General features: G+C 33.8%; 2 protein-coding genes and 2 pseudogenes across 3 annotated transcripts; 1 reads left to right on the top strand and 3 right to left on the bottom strand.

The window, feature by feature from the left end:
* Window positions 1-1,067: 1,067 nt before the first annotated feature.
* Window positions 1,068-7,781, bottom strand: LOC143618826 (uncharacterized; annotated as a pseudogene). The gene is made up of 8 exons (XR_013151078.1): window positions 7,177-7,781; window positions 6,707-6,904; window positions 6,509-6,634; window positions 5,867-5,904; window positions 5,608-5,776; window positions 2,177-5,008; window positions 1,896-2,014; window positions 1,068-1,437 (listed from the first exon to the last, which is right to left on the bottom strand). The product of XR_013151078.1 is annotated as an uncharacterized LOC143618826 (transcript).
* A 1,344-nt stretch (window positions 7,782-9,125) lies between these two features.
* On the bottom strand, window positions 9,126-11,665 carry LOC143618825 (pentatricopeptide repeat-containing protein At3g16610 pseudogene; annotated as a pseudogene).
* Window positions 11,666-13,279: 1,614 nt separating this feature from the next.
* Window positions 13,280-17,026, top strand: LOC143618895 (vacuolar protein-sorting-associated protein 37 homolog 1-like). Its single transcript, XM_077090949.1, has 7 exons — window positions 13,280-13,374; window positions 14,213-14,314; window positions 14,541-14,628; window positions 14,912-14,951; window positions 15,060-15,106; window positions 16,122-16,242; window positions 16,732-17,026. Exons 1-7 carry the CDS (start codon window positions 13,352-13,354, stop codon window positions 16,902-16,904), a joined length of 594 nt encoding a protein of 197 aa, XP_076947064.1. The 5' UTR covers window positions 13,280-13,351; the 3' UTR covers window positions 16,905-17,026.
* LOC143618894 (NAD(P)H-quinone oxidoreductase subunit T, chloroplastic-like) lies at window positions 16,962-18,889 on the bottom strand. Its single transcript, XM_077090948.1, has 2 exons — window positions 18,490-18,889; window positions 16,962-17,448 (listed from the first exon to the last, which is right to left on the bottom strand). The coding sequence occupies exons 1-2, from the start codon at window positions 18,840-18,842 to the stop codon at window positions 17,025-17,027; spliced, it is 777 nt and encodes a 258-aa protein (XP_076947063.1). The 5' UTR covers window positions 18,843-18,889; the 3' UTR covers window positions 16,962-17,024.
* Window positions 18,890-19,210: the final 321 nt, after the last annotated feature.

Genomic DNA, 19,210 nt, shown 5'->3' with positions numbered 1-19,210 from the left:
AAGGAGAAAAGAAGAAGACACGTTGCAAATAAAATGCATTGAGCTCGTAACTTGATCATATTTTAAATGGTTGTAACTAATGCATAAAAAGTTGGAGCACTAAAATAGTAGAAATATGTGGGTGATGAGAACTTCCAAATTAATATATATATATATATATATATATATATATATATATATATAAAATCGATAATATACAACTAAAAAAACAATAAAAATAAAATTCTATGAAAAATATGTAGAAAATGTTGCGTCAAATGCTACAAAAACAAGTACATTAATTTGAGACAAGCCCAAGTATTTACAAAAATGGTACAAGATAATTTTTGTGATGTATAAATCATAATTGACTTATAAAGCACGTATTGTAAAGATAATGTGACAGTATTAAATCATTTTTTCCAACGCATCAGATGAATAAAAAAAATACATTGTATGTCTAACGCGTCAAATGAATATAAACAATTATATCAAATTAATTGATAACGTCACATAGAATATATTTAAATGCATAAAACCTCCTAAATTTTGTTCAAAAATTAGTAAAATTGTTTTCTCAATCACATTAAACCTAAAACTTTTATATATAAACAAAATGAATAGTGTTTACAAGCCAACTCAATCTAACCCGTTTTATAGGGAATATGACCAAAATGATCCATTTGACCAACAACATTCCTTAACTAACCCTCCAATTCTACAAATACCCAAAATGGCCCTTCCAAGAATGGTCGGACCGACCGTTTAGTTCTGTCGTCCGACGGTTTACGGAACCAACAAGATCTTGACACGTGCCCTCAAAACAATAAGATCCGTCATCCTACTAATCTATTATGTCAGCCGACTGATATATTCGGTCGGCCCTTTGTTTTAAAAATAAATCATTTTCTTTAAAGAATGACCCCTGAAAATCCTGAATGAATGATCTATAAGCAGCATGAGCCTTCAGTTCACATAAACATCCTTTCAGAAAGATAGAACTATATTTATGCATTGTATTGCTAAAAGAAGTAGCTTACTAAAATAGAATCACATGAACAAATCTTAAAATAAGATCATCTTATTTTAATTAAGTCGTAAAATGTTCTCACGAGGCGAGGCCCGTGGCTTGATGATTATTTAATGTTCGTGTATAAATATGCTTATAAACTATTAATCTTCAAAGAACAAATGGGTTGTACTTATCATGGGTTTTCAAGGAACTGAAATCGTTTCTTTGCACCGGTGTTTGTTTTTAACTGCATTACAAGATCGTCTCGTTCGGCTTCCACCTCAGCATACTTTAGGCTCATCTCAAGGTACCGGTCACGAAGGTCTTTTAGCTCGGTCTCCAAAGATGACTTTGTCCTTTCAAACCTTTCTTTTGTCACTACTTCACTTTCAGTCTTTGATTTACCGTTCGATGTTAAAAGACTGTTGCGCCCCTCGTTTTTCAACCTGCAGAGATATGCAGATCAGTTAGAAGTCATAACCACAAATAACAGTTGTGTACATCACTACACCAGTAATAGTTTTAGCTTCTAGCTCAAAATGTATGTTTTTCTGATACCCTTTTCATATATTGTAATTAATATCCATGTATTAATGTATTATAACTGTGACTGTAGGGGCGTAAACGAGTCAAGCTCGGCTAGTGAGAAATTTCTCAAGCTTGAGCTCTGATCGATTATTATTTATAATTATAGTTTTATAGATATAGCATATTATAGATTATTTAGTTACTTTTATCATGCTTATGTATATTATTAAACAAGCTTATTTAGTTCTGCTGGACTCGAGCCTTAGCAGGTTGGTTCATTTACACCCGTGTGAGAAAACACATTGTTGTTTTGACTCCTAAAAGTCAAAAGTTTAGTATGATTGTGTGATGAATGTAGAATTTTTTGTATACTAACCTTTGAAGTTGAAGTCGGTACTTGTTATTAGAATCAAGAGCCTCATCAAGCTCCGCTTCAAGCATCTCTATTTTTGCAGCATAATCGATATCTTCTTGAGTACGAGTCTCATTAACACCCTGATACATAAGACAAAAGAGCCAAGAATTAAGATTCAGCAAAAAAGATTATATTCCCAGTAAGAATATAAGAATTTTTGGATATAAGGTGAATCAAGATCTAATCTTTTTTATCATACATACTGATATTTAATAAAAAAAATTGAGACTTAAAACACAAACCACTTTGCTTTTTGCTGACAATAGTTTTAGATCTTCCTCAAGAGCATTAAATTTCTTCAAGCACTCATTTTTTTCACCTTCAAGTTGTTGAATTTTCAACTGATACTGCAAATTAGCACTCTTGATCCTACTGATCTCATTTTTCATATCAGCATCCTGTGATCGTGATGCGTTTTTAACCATTAGATCACCCTCCAGTCTCGTTAGCTTTTCTTCTAATGCAATTTTCTGACTTTTACAGTCTTCATATTCTGATATCCTCTCAGCTTTAAGCTCTTCAAAACTGCTAGAAACCGAACGAAGTGAAGCTTCTAGATTACTCTTTTCGATCTTTAACTTATCAAGTTTTTGCTTATAATCCAATAATTCATTTTCAAGATTCAGAGTTTCATTAAGTTTCTCTTTTAAATTTGCAGCTTCTTTAATGAGTTGTTGGCGTTCGTATTCTGAAATTGTAAGCTTAAGTTCAAGATCATTCTCCATTGTCTTCTTTCGTTCTTCTCTCGTTCTGTAACTGGTCAACAACTTTGACTTTTTCTCGTGATCTGTCATCAGTTTCTTATAGTTTTGTTTGATGGCAGCAAGCTCAGTTGTTAGATCTTGAATCTTCAATTCTGATTCCTCACGAACCGTTTGAAGCTCGTTTTCAATCGATTCTGTTCTTAATTGAACTTCTTTCAGAGAAGATTCCAAAGTTGACTTTTCTGAAGTCAATGTTGACTTCTGTTCATAAAGCCCGGAAATCTCTACTTTGAGATTTTCCATCTCGTTTTCCAAGTTTTCAATCTCGGCGGTCTTTTCCAAATACATTTGATTCAACAAACTTTCTTCCATTGTAACCTTTTCTTTTAATTTCCAATTTTCTTGATTAAGTTCATCCAAATGTGAAGAAAGACTCTTTTCTTTAAACATATATTCTTCCAACATAGAAGCATATTTTTCTTCTAGATCAGCTACCTTTTCCGATGAAATTACCAAATTGCCCCTTGCTTCCGTTAACTCCATCTCTAAACGTGAAACTTTATCATAAATTTCCGCCTTTTCTTTTGTCATATCTTCGTATGACTTCTGAAGATTATTGCATTCTTCAACTAGTTTCTCAGCAGAATCTTGCAGTTTCTGTTTTTCAGATTTCTCATATTCACACTCCTGTTGAGTGTTTAATAATATTTTCTCTACATTCTGCAAGTTTTTTACTTCTTGTTGAAGATTTGATTTTTCAGATTCAGATTTCTCCAACTCCAGCAAGGTGGACTCGTGTTGACTTTTCATGTCTTTTAGTTGACTTTCTAATTCAGACACGCGGTCCAGCAACTTGATGTTTTGTTCTTACATTTCAAACAAACTAATCTCCATTTCACCCTTAACTTTTTCAAGCTCGGTTGCTTTTCGTTCGAGTAACTTATTAGCAGCAACTTGTGAATCAACACTATTGCTAAGCACTATTAAATCATTTCTCAAATCATCTAAACATTTAGAGGTTATATTGCTTTCATTCAATGCAATTTCCATGTTTTCTTGTAACTCTTCTTTCTCCTTTTCTAGATCAGCAATTTGAGCTTCTTGTTCCACTTTCAAACTCTCGAGCTCTCGGATCTTCAACCTGTACTCTTCTAGAAGCTTCCGGTCCTCTTCAATTGCTATGTTTCTTTCTTGAATTACTTTCTTTGATTCTTCAAGCTCACAAACCACCTCCAAGTTTTCATTGGTTAACTCACTGCATTCGTGTTCCATCTTGCTAACTTTTGTTTTCAGCCGTTGGATCTCTCTCATTTGATTTTCTTCAATTTCTTTTCTTTCTGATAATTTCAACTCCAAACTGTTAATATCTTCTTCTTTTACAGATAAGGTGTTTTTGTATTCCTTTTCAATATCTAACAAAGTTTGACTGTTCGAAACTCGCTCGTTTTCCATATCATTGATTTTGTTCTCCAAAGCTTGTTCAAGAATCAACATGTTTGCCTGTAAAGTCTTTTCTGATTCCTCCATTTGCTGTAACTTAAGCTGCAAGCTTCTAGTTTCCACCAAATTGGAATTGAAGGACTTTTCTAAGTCAGTCAACTTTGTCTTAACCGCCAAAAGTTCTTCAATTTCCAATCTTTGTGCTTCTGTTGTTTCTTCTAATTCTTGAAGAATTGACACAAGCTCAATATTTGATTCTTGATTCCTTTTAAGTTGTTGGGTCAAATCAAGATTCGATTTTTTATGGGCCTGCAGCTCATTTTCAAGTTCTTTCATGAGTTGACTTTGACTTTCTGAGTTATAGATTGACTTTGACTTCATTGTCAACTTTTGCTTGACAATTGATTCTTCTAACAACATCTTTATATGATCAACTTCTTTCTTCATACCATCACGTTCAGCAAATGCTGCAGACAGCTCCATTTGATTTCCCGCCAAAATTTTCGACTGGTCCGAGAATCTCTCTTTTAAAATCTCTAAGTCAAGCATTAGTTTCTGCGAATTCCGCTCCCACATCTTGGCTTCATTGCGGAGCTCTTCAATGGTGTCTTCAGCTGCTTCAAGAAGGTTTTTTGAAGAACTGGCATTCATCGCAGACATCAAGGGAGGGACAGGCGGAGGGCTTTCCTCGTACTCCGGTTCTTGTTCATCATGGGTTATTCTTGATTTGAATGATGAGTTGTTTGACTTTGAAACAGATTGATCTTCTTCGTTCGTGTAAAAGCTTCGAGGTGAACTGTTTCTGGAGTTTGAATTAAGATTCTGTTTGATTCCATTTATATGACTTTTTTGATAAAATCTTTCTTTTTCTGAAGAATATTCAGCAGAATCATTGTTCTGATTCGAACCAGATGGATCATAACTTGTTTCCTGCATTAAAGATGGACTTTTGAGGTCAAAGTTTAAAGTCAACGTACGTCGTAAATTACTTTCATGTTCAAGTTAATATAGATTATTTCAGAAATTAAGTATCAAAAGTGCTACATGTTTTATTACTTGTTGCAAATATATTACGTAATCATCTGATGTTTCTTGAACAACTGAATTAAGCATGTCGACTTTGAAGTTAAATTTAATGTGTTTGATACTTTGACCAAAAAGGTCAACTTTTTGAGAATCTTGATCATATCTAACATTACCATGATTTTTAAGAAGTAAAATGGGAAGCAGATTTTGAGGTCAAACTACAAGTGAAAAGTAAATTATTTTCATGTTCAAATGTATATAGATTATCTCAAAAAGGCTACAAATTTTATTATTTGTTGAAAAGATATTATGTAGTCATCTAATGTTTCTTGAACAATTGAAGTTAGCATGTGATATCTCAAAAATTTAGTATCAAAAGTGCTACAAATTTTATTACTTGTTGAAAAGATATTATGTAGTCATCTAATGTTTCTTGAACAATCGAAATAAGCATGTAGATTTTTGAAACTGAAATTGAGAATCTTGATCATATTAAACATTACCATGAATTTAATTCTTTCAAGAAGTGAAGTGGGAGCCAGATCTTGATTTGGAGGGGATTCAGCACTGAGATTAGGTGAGGCAGCTGATTCGTTAGATCTGCTACCCGCGTCATCATAATTTTCATCCGCAGCTTCTGTATTGGATCCCGGGTATTTTGATCCTTCGACCCTTTGATATGTATTTACAACTTTCAACATCATTATACACATGATTTAACAACAAATAATAATAATAACAAAATTTATCACAAACATGTACCTGAGATTTGTTCTTGGTGTCAGGCATTGGATTTTGACCTAAAAATGACAGCATAAGTTGGTTAGAAACAGTGTCAAAGAACTCTTCAGGTTGTACATTGCTTAAGATGTTTTTCCAACCGATAAATTCGTAACTCGTTAACATTCATGAATACAAAGTTGTCTTTACAGCCATAAGTTTTTCTTATTATGAGTCAAGTCTCTTTAGGATCATTGATATAGCGACTTAATGTCAAAAGTCATCCAAAGTGTATACTTAGTTAGCGAAAGTCTTAATGCATAAAACATACGAAATTATTATATTATATTAAATATTAAAAATCATATACATGGCTCCTTAGTATGTGATTTATGCATTATTTAAAGGAAATTCAAAAAAAGAATTATAAAAGAAAGCAAAAAGGTTAAACTTGAATTGTTTTAAATAAAACAGGTACATTTTATATTTTGAATTGTTTTTAATAAAATGAGCAAAACATGGAATTTAACTAGTATTTAAAGGATATATGTAATTTTTATTGTGGATTTGTTATATATGATAATTCACAAGTTTATAACGGTATGCATATGAACTTCTCTCAATTTTCTAATTTGGTTATGTTACAAACTGTTATAACTTTCACATTCTATATGCAAATTTCACCTGTAAAATTGTGCCATAGTTGCATTTCTTCAATGGCAAAGAAACCAGTGCGGATGATCTTGAACTCGTATAATACCGTGCAATATTGACACTTGCTTCCCCAAGAATGCCAGATCTAGCAGACCCCTACAATAACAAAATGGACGGTTGAGATCAAATGATAAATTTTCATAATTTCAAGATCAAGAGCAATCATACCATGGAAACAACAAATTTGAAAATATTTTCTTCAAGCTCTTTTGAAGAATCATAGTGTGAAATCAAGATAGATTCTGATAGGCTTTCGGTCCATTGACAATTTCCATTTCGCACCAACGCTTTGTTTGATCTTGCAATTGTTTTTCCTGTTTCTACTGAGATTATTGAGACTAAAAGCTTGTCCCATACCTTTGGTACCTATGCAAACAAAATCCCCAACCAAAAACATTATTATTTACCATGGATATGATATGATCAACTATTAAGTTGTCATATCAAGACAAGTTTTAAGCTGGCATGAAACATAAAAAACATCAAAAGTTTGCAGAATAATCAAAAATCACAGAAACACTTTCAGAGTTACAGATTTTGAGAATTTAATCGAAAAATGATTAAGAGTCACCATGAAAACTTGAAAATAACACTCAGATTCTTGTGGTCATTTGATTGAAAAGAAAACATATGATTACCTGAAGAGCCTGGAAATTTGAAAACTTGAAATCAACCCTCTCCCCTGAACTCGGAGACTTCCCGTTTCTTTGTGATCTAAACATCTGTATCTAGTTGGCAGCTCACCGATTATCGGTGTTCTATAAGATTGTGAAAGCTAGTATCTCATCATCAACAAAACCATGAGTACATTAAATGAAAAAGGGTTTGTTTTTTTCCTTAATGTTCTTGTTGTCAGTTATGGAATGATTGATCACAATGCAGTGATATTAACAAGGCAAAAATAGATGTTTATGTTGTTTCCTCTGCTTTTTAACTCCATTTTCAACACAGAAGATAACCAGAACCGTTGGTGTTAGTTTACATATGATGATTTTGTTAGAAACAACAAAATCAACCCTTGTAGTTTAATAATTGACATTTTTGCCCCTTAACTTATATTTTAAGAATTTATATAATAACCTTGATTTTCTTGTTACTTATTTTTTTTTTCAGATAACCATGAGAAAGTATTACTGGAAAACTCACAGACTCGTCAATATCCTGCTAACCAACAAGATAAGGTAATTCACAGTTTTTGCTGGACATGTGACATTCAAGAGGTAAACTTTTAATGAAGACGTCTAGTGAATTTTACATAATATGACTTTAAGATTTTTTTATATTCTAGTAATTATCTTTTATCGTCAATAGCGGTTAAAGGTAAACTCACTTAGTTAAAAAAAAACTAAATGCCACATAAGTTTTTAACCTTGTATAGACAAGTCAATGAAGATTCGTATGATTTCAAGTATTATGTATGTATGGCAATATAAATAAGATGGAGAGAGTTATTTGTGTTGTATCAAATTTCAGGGGTGTCATTAGAATTATAAAAATACTGAAGTAGAGCATTTTGAAATTTATCATTATTGCACAAAGTGCCATTCTTTTCCTTGGAGCTTGCATACATGTTTAATTTTCATTGGTTTAAACATTAAAGTTTAAACAGATCCATAAAACGGCGCAGCTTCTCAATTTTTGTTTGTATTAGAATTAAATTATTTGGTAACTTTGATCAATAAAAAATTCTCCACAAAAAGGTTTAATTAATAATTCCAAAGAAGGGCATTGGAATATTTGATGTACTTTCCTCCAAATTAGCCCTTAATGACAAAATAATTAGATAAATTATTTATTTTTTTGAGTTGCTATGTAGCTAATGGGGTTGTGCATAGGCGATATTAACTATAAGTTTGATCTGAGATATCTTTTTTGTTTGTTTGTTTCAAAAAATAAAAGAAAAAATGTAAAACAAATTACTGCTTTTCTACACATTTTTAGTTAGGTTTTTATAAACAATATATAATACTTTAATTACATAATCAAATCATTTTTAGTTAGGTTTTTATAAACAATTTATAATACTTTATGATATTGGGTTTAGCCTAGAGGTCGAACCTGCAACCTTTATTTATAAACTTTTAGTATTATTCATGTCAAAGCTTAAATTGATTATGTTTTCTGCTTTATAAAGTTTATGTTTAAGAGCATTTACTTTATAAAGTTTATTATTAATGATATAAAAATAGTTTTTCTTTTGCAGATTTGTAAAGTTTCTTAATCTTGTTACGTCAAGTTCGTGTAAAGTTTTTGAGTCCGTGTCCGATTTAACCCTCTAGCTCAGAAACACGGCCCGTTTATCAGACAAACTAAAATAACTGATGCAAGATATCTTTTGCATTTATCCTGCATGGAACAATTTTAGCTCATATATTCAAAAGTAGCTCAATTTGATGGACAAAAATGGGTAACGGGTTGACCCGCAAATTAAATACTTCATTATTCACTAAATATTACTTTTATTTTACAATAACAATTTAAATATCTAAATACAACACTTTATGAGGTTATATGCATAAAAAATTGACTAACCTCTTTGAACTATCCAACCCATTTGACCCGTTTGGAGACAAGTAATGGATTCCACTATAAAAACGAACCCTACCAAAAATCTCCACAGTTACAAGTCCCGTCTTTAAAATGATGAAACCGAATCGTATCCCGAACAGTTATAACTCTATTTGTTATTCTACTCATATACTTCAAAGCTGTATGGCAATCAACACACAACCTTAAATATTTTGTCACAAGTATAGGCTTACCTGGCATTAAACTAACATCAGCCAATGCAACAGCTAACTTCTCACTATGATGAAGTAGAATATTCTCCTTTTCTTCTTCTTCAACATCCTGAAGGACAAAGCTGTAATCTCCATCATACCCCATAGTTTTCATAACCGCTAGCAGTTCATCTAGCCTTCTGTTTATTAATAACCATTGTGGATGCGACTTATCTCCACCCACAAAAGCGTGCATGGTCCCATTTATTTCAACCCAACTGCAACCCGGACTTTTCTTAAACCCTTTTTCCCTTTGCAAGACCCGGGCCCGTGCTGCATCGTCCCATCTTTTTGCTGTACTGTAAATATTAGATAAAAGTACAAAATTCCCACTACTTTCGGGTCCAAGAATCTCAATATTTCTTGAAATTTCTTCCACTAACGCAACGTTTTTGTGTATTCTACAAGCTCCAAGTAATGTGCTCCAGATACCAACATCGGGCTTAAATGGCATATTTTGAATGAACCTGTGGGCCTCGGTTAAAAGCCCAGCCCGGCCCAATAGATCAACCATACACACGTAGTGTTCTTTCCTTGGTGAAATTTGAAACTTGTCAATCATGGCAGCAAACCAATGTTTCCCTTCTGCAACAAGTTTTGAGTGGCTGCAAGCGGATAACAGGCAGATGAAAGTGACATCATCTGGATCAAAACCTAAGGTTTGCATATTTTCAAATAATGAAACGGCTTCCAACCCGAATCCGTTTATGCCATAACCTAAAATCATAGCGTTCCATGAAACTAAATCCTTTTTAGGCATTTTATCAAAAACTAACCGTGCAATGTCTAGTTTACCACATTTCGAGTACATGTCAATAATAGCATTACACACTTTGGTAGATTCCGTAAATCCTTGAGCTATGGAATAGCTATGGCCACATGCTCCATGTTGTAAAGCTGCTAACTGCGAACATGCGGGAAAGAAGCCAATCATGGTTTCTATATCGGGATCAATACCAAACAATTTCATTTTTTTTAACATATTATAAGCAACGGCCGCATCACCATTTTGCACACAACCAGATATGACGGTGTTAAAAGAAACAGTGTCTTTTAACCCCATTTCATTGAAAAACATCATTGCGTCGTTTATGATCCCGCACTTGGAGTAGAGTGAAACAAGGGTGTTACTAACTATTGAATAAGAAACAAAACCTAATTTTAATGAATAACCGTGTATCAATCTTCCTTTGTTAATATCTGTAAGATTAGCACACGCACGAAGAACGGTTGCAAGCATAACAGGAGATATATTTGCACCACTTTATACCACACGGTCGAATAATTCAAGTGCCTCGATGGTTGAATCACAAGCCACGCATGCTGCTATCATAGCACTCCAAGTCACCTCATTTTTTACACTAATTAAACCAAAAACTCTCCTTTTGTAATCCAAACATCCACATTTCGCATACATGTCCAACAACCACATCACCATCGTACCGCCTCCTAATACAAAACCCGTGCACAGATTTCCCCACCATCAATTCACCGGCCTCCCCAATAGCCGGAAGAACCGCCACAACAGTCGACGAATTCGGGCTCACTCCCACCTCTTGCATTCCCTTAACCAACCCAATCGTTTCATCACACATCCCGTGAAGAGAACTCCCCGCAATCATCGCATTCCACGCCACAACGTCTCTATCCGACATTTTATCAAACACCTGGCGCGCATCACTTACCAACCCGCACTTCGTGTAAAAATCAACCAACGCGGTACAAACGTACACATCATCATCAAGACCCTCACTTTTCACACGCTCATGAATCAATTTACCAACTTCAACATCCCGAGTACCCGAACACGCCTTCAAAACAAACGGGTATGTATACTTATTCGGCGTGACACCCGATTGAACCATGTCGTTATACAACTCAATGGCGTGGTCAAAGGGTCCTTCCCAAGCATAGGCTCTGATTAACTGGTTCCATAATAATACATTGTTGGTTTTTTCTGAGTGAGGCATTTGGTCGAACACTTGGTGGGCATGTTTGAGTTGGTGGAATGAAATGTAGACACGGGTCAGTTTGTCAAGTATGATGGAGTTGTGGGTGGTGGTGTGCTTTAGGTAGTGTTGATGGATTGATTTGGCGGTTGTTAGTGATCTTGATTTGATTGAGTTCTCGAGAATTTGTAGGTAGAAGGATGTGTTGACTGGCACTGATTTCGTTTGATTGGAAAAATTGGTGGAGTCTTGATGTCAGGAACATATAATAATCTTGTAGTTTTACGGACCTAGTTCGTGTTGTGAATATAATAGTCTTTTGAAAAAATGTATTGATATTAAAACTTTGTATGACATATCATATTTTATGAGGTGACTTAATTACAATGTTTTGACATGCATAAATGAACTAGTCGATTTTAAATGGTCGTGACGAGATATGTAAAAATGTATGTGATTTACATTTTTAGTAATTTCTGGTTTATGCTAGGGGCCATGATGTTTATGACTTTTGCTTATTGTAATAGACTAATAGTTGTAGTCTGGTATGTATAAGATGTTGATATTTAAGAATTTAATCAATTTTAGAAACACAAAATTTCTGTAACTTACAAGTTGTTTTATAGTATCGCACAAGTTATCAGACCTATATTAAGGCACAACCATAGCTTTCTTCCAATATGGTCTATGTAGAGATCAAAATAATCTAATCTACATGGTATGTCTTACAATTTCAAAATATTATAAACATCTATTTGAATTGTATAAAAATAACTTTAAGATCAATGTATCGTAATGATATCTAATAAAATTATCTAGTTAATTCAGAAAAGAACACACAAGAACAATATTATTATGTTATAAAAAACGTGTACAAAAAAATGATCAAGATATTATGTATTTATCACAAATTTCTAAAGTAAACAACGACCTCTTTATGCACAACCAATTATTCGCTCTTAACAAATTCTATAACAACGAGATATTCCATAATTATTATTATTTCATATTCACAACATCTATTATCCAGACCTATCAAATATACAAACGAAAAAATATACTTCAAGTAATTCATCAAGGTTTGAGTTTTATGGTAAGAGTACACTTGCACTTATTTATAAGGCTGACGGGTGTGGGGGGCTTTAATGGGGGCTCCAACCAATAATATTATGACGTGTGGCAGAGAGAGAAACTGGATAAGGGGGGTGTTGGAGCCCCCGTTGGAGCCCTGGTGTGGAGGGGCTCCAGCAGGGGCTCCAGCGAATTTATTTTTTTTTTTATAAATATATTCAAACAACGTATTATTAAAAAAACTCATAAATTATTAAAAAAAACACACATTAATAAAAAAAACACATTAATATCTAAAAATAAAATAAAAAAACTCATAAAATAAAGCCAGATGATTCTTGCGGCTCCGAATAAAACATCGGTTGGTGCGGTGACGACCATAAATCGTCGTCAATATAATCTGAATCAAGGTTTGGGTACTAATTTCCAGCCATTTTTTTTAAAAAAAGTTGAGAAGATGAATTGATTTTGGGTGAAGGTTTGAAGTTGTGGTATAAAAATGGGTGAAATGGGGTATTATATAGGAAAATTTTTTTTTTTTTTTAATTTAATAAGAGCCCAACGGCTCTTTTTCTAAAATTCAACAAGCTCCTCTCTCTCTTCTCCCGCTAACAGGCTCACGCCTGCATGGATTTTAGCGTTAGCGCCCCGGTGGTGTGGTGTTAGCGCCTGGGGGTACGAGCGGAGGAGATCTAGCGCCCCCGTTGAAGCCCCACACCCCTCAGCCTAAGTTACGTGCCTAGTTGCATATGTTGACGTGACATATTACCTACGACTTTTTTTATTAATTATTATTTTTAAATAATTGACCAAAATAACGTCAATGGTCCCACAACTCCACGAGTGACCAGTGTCTAGTAGACTAGTAGTAGTAGCAAAGAAAGCAAGAACGTCAATCACACGGCAAATTCTTTACATCATGTAATAATAATATTAATAATTAATAATAATAATCGAAAATTAAAGTATTAATCATCATCTTTGCAGTAGTATCATTGAATGAGGCTGTAATCATGTTCAACAACAACTCCTTCTGGTAACCTTCTTAATTCATTTCCACTCAATTCTAGGGTTTACTATCCTATATTATTATTATTAGCTGATTTATAACTTAGTAATTTCAAATTAATTGAGTTTTAGAGCATCGGAAGTTGTTTTAGGGATGATTTAGTAGTGGATCATGATACTGCTAACTGCTAAACCGAACAACGTCTTGTTCATGTTCGTCTGTTAAGCTTTTATCGGACAAACGGACGGTTCACGAACAACTAACCGAGCGAAACTTCTTGTTTGTGTACGTTCGTTAAGGAAATGAATTTGTCCGTTCACAAACAATGTTTTATTTGATAGCTAACCAAGAATAATTAGTGTCAAGTGTCAACGGTTCGGTCTAGCTACCAAGTTTCTGTTGGTGTTTTCATTTTCATATGCTAATTTTACATATTAATTAATCACATAATATACTACTCGTATATATTTTTGCTTTGTAGTTAATAATTTGCTTAAATCTGTATGATAAGATTAGAAAAGTAACTAAAAAGTTTTACAAACCTTAAATGAACTAACATAAACAAGCAGACATTAAAGAACATAAACGAGTGTAAAGAACACATTATCAAATGTTCACGAGCACGATTAAACGAACATGGCATCTGGTCGTGTTCATTCATTCAGTAATCAAATGGAATTCCTTGTTCATGTTCGCTTATTTATTGAAATGAGCGAATGTAAACGTACTTCTCGCCAAACATTTGGTTTTGTTTACATCCCTGCATAAAAGTCAGCTATGAACTCATATTTTGAGAGGAAGAACTGAACAAGTGTTATAATTTTAGCATTTTTTTTCACATTTTTTTAACTGTCTTTTTTTGAAGGGCCGATGAAGAACAGCATCATATGCAGACAAATGTAGATAGACCAATATCGCGTATTCCACCCGACGCTGCTGGGATTGTTCATATCTTGAAAGACAAAAGGTTTGCTGGTCTGCTTTGTTTTATTAACATTTCTTAAGCAGTTGCTTAAAAGATTAATGAGATGTGTTTTCTACTACTAATAAAAAGTCAGTAATAATGTTTTCATAAATAAAATTTTCGATTGCAGCTAGCAGATTTGAAATTGAAAGAATCTACTTGTGAGCATATTGACAATTGTAGCTTTTTAAAAAGTTTTATTTTGACCCGATCCCGCTTTTGCTTGTAGTGCTAGTGAGCTGCATAAGCTTTTGACCGACAAAAATGCATATCGACAGTTTTTACTTTCACTTGACGTGGTCCGAACTCAGATTCGTGTAAGTCATCTTCCAGTTTCATGATTTTTTGTTGCTCGTTATCATGATTACAAACAAGTTGATGCAATGATTTGGGTGCATACAATGTTTTTTAAAAAAAAAATCTTTAATGATAGATTGACAGTCATGTCTTTCTTAAACGATGTGGCAAGTCATGCTACACGATTAAGATATAAGAAATACATCTTTATGCATAAAGACCATTCTGTTTGAAACTGTTTTGAATATTTTTTAGCATTAACTTCCTCATTTTTATATACCTTCTCATTATTCTTAATATCAGCTGAGGAACGAATTGAGGAATGAAACTATTCAGCTTGCAAGTGAGTTCTTTAATAATCTCTTTACGAGCAATAAACATGTTTAATTTAATAGAACATTAGAACCCCAATGTCGGCATAATTTGTCAACATAATGATTCTTTTATGCAGAACACAACTTGGAAAAAGAACCACGCATCAAGGAGCTGCGAAACCAGGTTAATTCTTCATGTCATCACGTGTCTTGTAATCATTCGGGTCATGTTCTATCTTTGATGGGTCAAACAGGTAGGAGTGTGCACAAAACCGAAAAAACCGAATCGAAACCAAAAAGACCAAAAAAACCAAACCGAAAAAACCAAACCGAGTTAGAAACCGGCGGTTTGGTTTTGAACTTTAGCAAAAACCGAAATATTGGTTTTGGTTCGGTTTTGTATTTTGTTAAAAACCGAAAAAACCGAACCGAACCGAACCGAAATAATAAAAAAAAAATCAAAATAATCATAACATCTTAACCGCAACCATTAAAAGAAAATCTGCCGTTGACTATTTGTTTAGTTTACATATGGTTAATAACAAATGTATTTAATTTCTACATATGATTACTAAATAATAATATCGGTACTTTTAGTTTTGATTTTAAATCTATCTTTTATAAGCTTTTAATAATATTTGAGGTTCAAACATTCAATATTCTATTAATCATTAGTTTAAATAAAAAAATAAATATCATGCCCAATTTCAATATCTTGGGTCAAGTTTATTTTGGCCCAAAACGTGTCTAAAACCGAACCGAACTGAATCCAAAAACCAAAAACCCAAAAAAATCATGCCTCGATTAGCAAAACCGAAAAAACCGCATCCAAAACCGAACCGAATCCAAAAACGAAAAACCGAAAAAACCGAAACCGACCGGTTTTAAAAAGTCATAAAACCGAAAGTTTGGTTTTCGGTTCGGTTTCAGTCAAAAACCGCACCACGCACACCCCCACAAACAGGTCAAATGAAGGAAAAACACTGGCTTAATAAAAACAAGTCAGAAGTAGCTTAAAGTGTATTTATAATACATAAAACCTTCTAAATCTTTTCTTCATAACGTTAATCTATTACTGAAATAATATAATTTTTTTAATCATAAAAATATTGTCTTTGAAAAAGTTTCGGGTCAGCCCAACTGACCCATTTCAACCTGTATTAATTAGATGATATTTCCTTATTCTTTTTTGCATGTAGTGCCAAATAATTCGGGTCACTGAACTGGCTGCTGCAAGAGAGAAGCTCAACGAGCTTGAAAAGCAAAAACAAGAAATACTCAACTTTTACTCTCCCGCATCCTTGCTTCATCGTCTACAAGGTAAAGTTTCACTTTATTCACAAGTTATAATATTATTGTAGACTAGGGGTGCAAACAAGTCGAGCTACTCGAGATCAGCTTGTTAAAAAACTCGACCGAGCTGAGCTTAATCGAGCCCGAGCTTCACTTATTGAGCTCGAGCCTAAACGAGCCTGTCATTTATATAATATTTTAAAATATATATTTAATAATTATTAATTAATAATTAATATGCATATAAAGTTGTGAAAAAATAAATAAAAATAACTAAATAATATATATTATTTTATACATAAATTTATAATAGAAAAAATATACAAAAGTAATTATAATTATATACAAAATAATTGATAAATAGTAAACTAGCCGAGCTCGAGCTTTCAAAATATAGCTCGAAACGAGCTGAGCTCGAGCTCGGCTCGTTTGCACCCCTAAATTTGTAGTTACGTACTTACATATAATCATATACAACACGAGTTATCTAAAAAATTGTGTTCCGGTTATTTGCAGAGGCAATGCGTAAAACAGAAGATGAATCAGAAACTTTCCACCAACAGCTTCTAAATGGAGAGATTGATGTCACTACTTTCATCCACAAGTACAAGACTCTTCGTAAGTCGTACCATAAGTGGGCCCTCACTCGTCTCGCCGCCAATATATCCATGGCTAATCAACAGTTTTAACTAGTTAGTGTGTGTTTTCATGATTCTCATTTGACTTTGTGATTTATATACTTTGAAACTATAAAAATCACTATATTTGACCGTAAAAAGTCAACTATATATATACATATTGATTATAGACTAGTAGTAAGGCTCCTTGAAGAGAACCACATAAAGAATACAACATATTGAGAAAATAATTATAACAATATCAAAAGTAAGAGCTGACTTGGCTTGATCACTCAGCTCCATGTTCCTTCCTCCGAGCCGGTCAACCATGTCCGGGATTGACTCCCAGTTTTCTATATCTTTCATGTATGGATCTTCCAGCTTTACCCTCATCTTTTCAGCTTCACGGCTCGCAGCTTCCTGAGCCAAGGTCCAGTCGTAGAACCTTCGCTTTTCGGGGTCACTTAACACGTTGTAAACTTCTCTTAGCTTCAAGAACATTTCTGAGGCGGCTTTGAGTGGGAGAGAAGTGGTGTCTGGATGGTACTCTTTGGATAGCCGCCTGTAAGCTGCTTTGATCTCTTCCAAGTCGGCTTCTGCTGGCACCCCTAAGAATCTGTCATTGGCAACAAGGTTAGTAAGTATAGGTTAATTCTAGCTGCAAGTGTAATATGATGCTAGAACCGCGAACTGGCTTACAACAGTAGTGGTGTTCAATATTCGGTTTTAAACCAATTTCAACCAAAAACCAAACCGAAACTGTTTAAACCGAACCAAATTTCATGTTCAATTTTTTATTTCAAAAATCTGAATTTGGTGTAAATAAAATAACAAATATTGGTTATATAAGTTTTCAGTTTTCAGTTACAGCCAAAAAAAACCCACACACCGTATAAGCTTAACTAATAAACGAAAACTGAACCGACGAACACTTTTGCGTAACTGGCCCGGTTGGATCTATTTTAACGGGCTTGTTATCGTTTGAACCGGCAAACTGAAGCATGTGTTTGGAGCAAATTTCATTTTATTTTATGATTATTCTTTGATAGAATTACAAATTTTGTCCTTTAAATATATGCGATTTATGGATTAGGTCCTTTAAAAAGTCTATTTGCAGGCGGTGTCCTTTATATGATAAAATGCATTTGTTTTTTGTCCTTTACACTAACTGTCATCTAAATACTCAGTTAAATCCAAACATGTAAAGACTTAACGGGGTTTTTTTTAACATATTTTATTTAGTTTCTTTTTCTAATTATATATTTAATTTGTTTTTTAATTATAAATACTTAAATAGTATGCATAAAAAGACTTAAAGGCCCTCACATGCCAAGACTTAACGGGAGTTTTGGATGCAGTTAGTCAAAAGGACGAAAATCAAACAAACATGTCATGTAAAGGACACCATCTACAAATAAACTTTTTAAATGACCTGATCCCTAAATTGCATATGTTTAAAACAAAATTTGTAATTTTGTCTTATTTTTTTAAATTTCATATTTTGTTAAAAGTAGTTTCATATCTTCTTTTAAACTCTTATGCTTTCGGCCGGTTTTGAAAACTCGCCTGATCAGTGAACCAGTAAGACGATCGGTTGGATGACCGGCCCCGTATATAACTAATATTTGTCTTAAAAGATAAAATAGAGAACACTAACTGGTAATGAGAATCAGTTGAATTATTGATCAATTCAGAGAATTTTTCACCAAGCAAATTCTTCCTCCGCTCTTCCTCCACCGATTCGGTGGCGGTAGCAGCGCTGCTACCGCCACCGACCCATCCTTCATCTTCATTCTCCCAATGAATTCTAGTATCAACTTCTGGTGATGGCCTCTTACTACCACTTTCTTTCCCTTGTGCTGCATAGACCCTTAGAACACCTCTACCGCCTGCTCGGGTGACCCGTGTCAACCACGAGCCTGCGGTAGACGTGGCGGTTCCGGTGGTGATGCCACCTCTTCCTGGTAGCAGAGATAGTGAAGGTGAGGGTATTGCTGTTGTTGCAGCCATATGAATATTTGGTGGTTGAATAAAACTAATGTTACAAGTAGTCTTTGGTATCCATAAAATTTAGATGCTGTATTGTTTTGAGTTATTTCATTTTTTGTGTGGCTGGAATTCTTTTCTGGTAACATGACCCCTTCATATTATTAAGTTTTGAAAGAAAAAAAATTTATAATATTTCTTTTTTTGTATTACGACATTTACTATATTATATTTCTTTTTTAGAAAATTGATGGGGAAACACAAATATTAACTGTGTTCGGATTAATCCCGGTCCATAGAGGTGCTCAAACCGGAACCGGGTAGGAACTGGTTTCAGATATAGTGGGTATTTGACCGGGTTTTTGTAGGGTCGGGTTAGCTTTTGACCGGAT

This window comes from Bidens hawaiensis, unplaced genomic scaffold, assembly GCF_021521415.1.
Source record: "Bidens hawaiensis isolate Kalapana, Puna unplaced genomic scaffold, B.hawaiensis_p1.1 tig00002343_1, whole genome shotgun sequence".
NCBI lineage: Eukaryota > Viridiplantae > Streptophyta > Magnoliopsida > Asterales > Asteraceae > Bidens > Bidens hawaiensis.
This window is presented reverse-complemented; position numbering and strand designations above follow the sequence as displayed.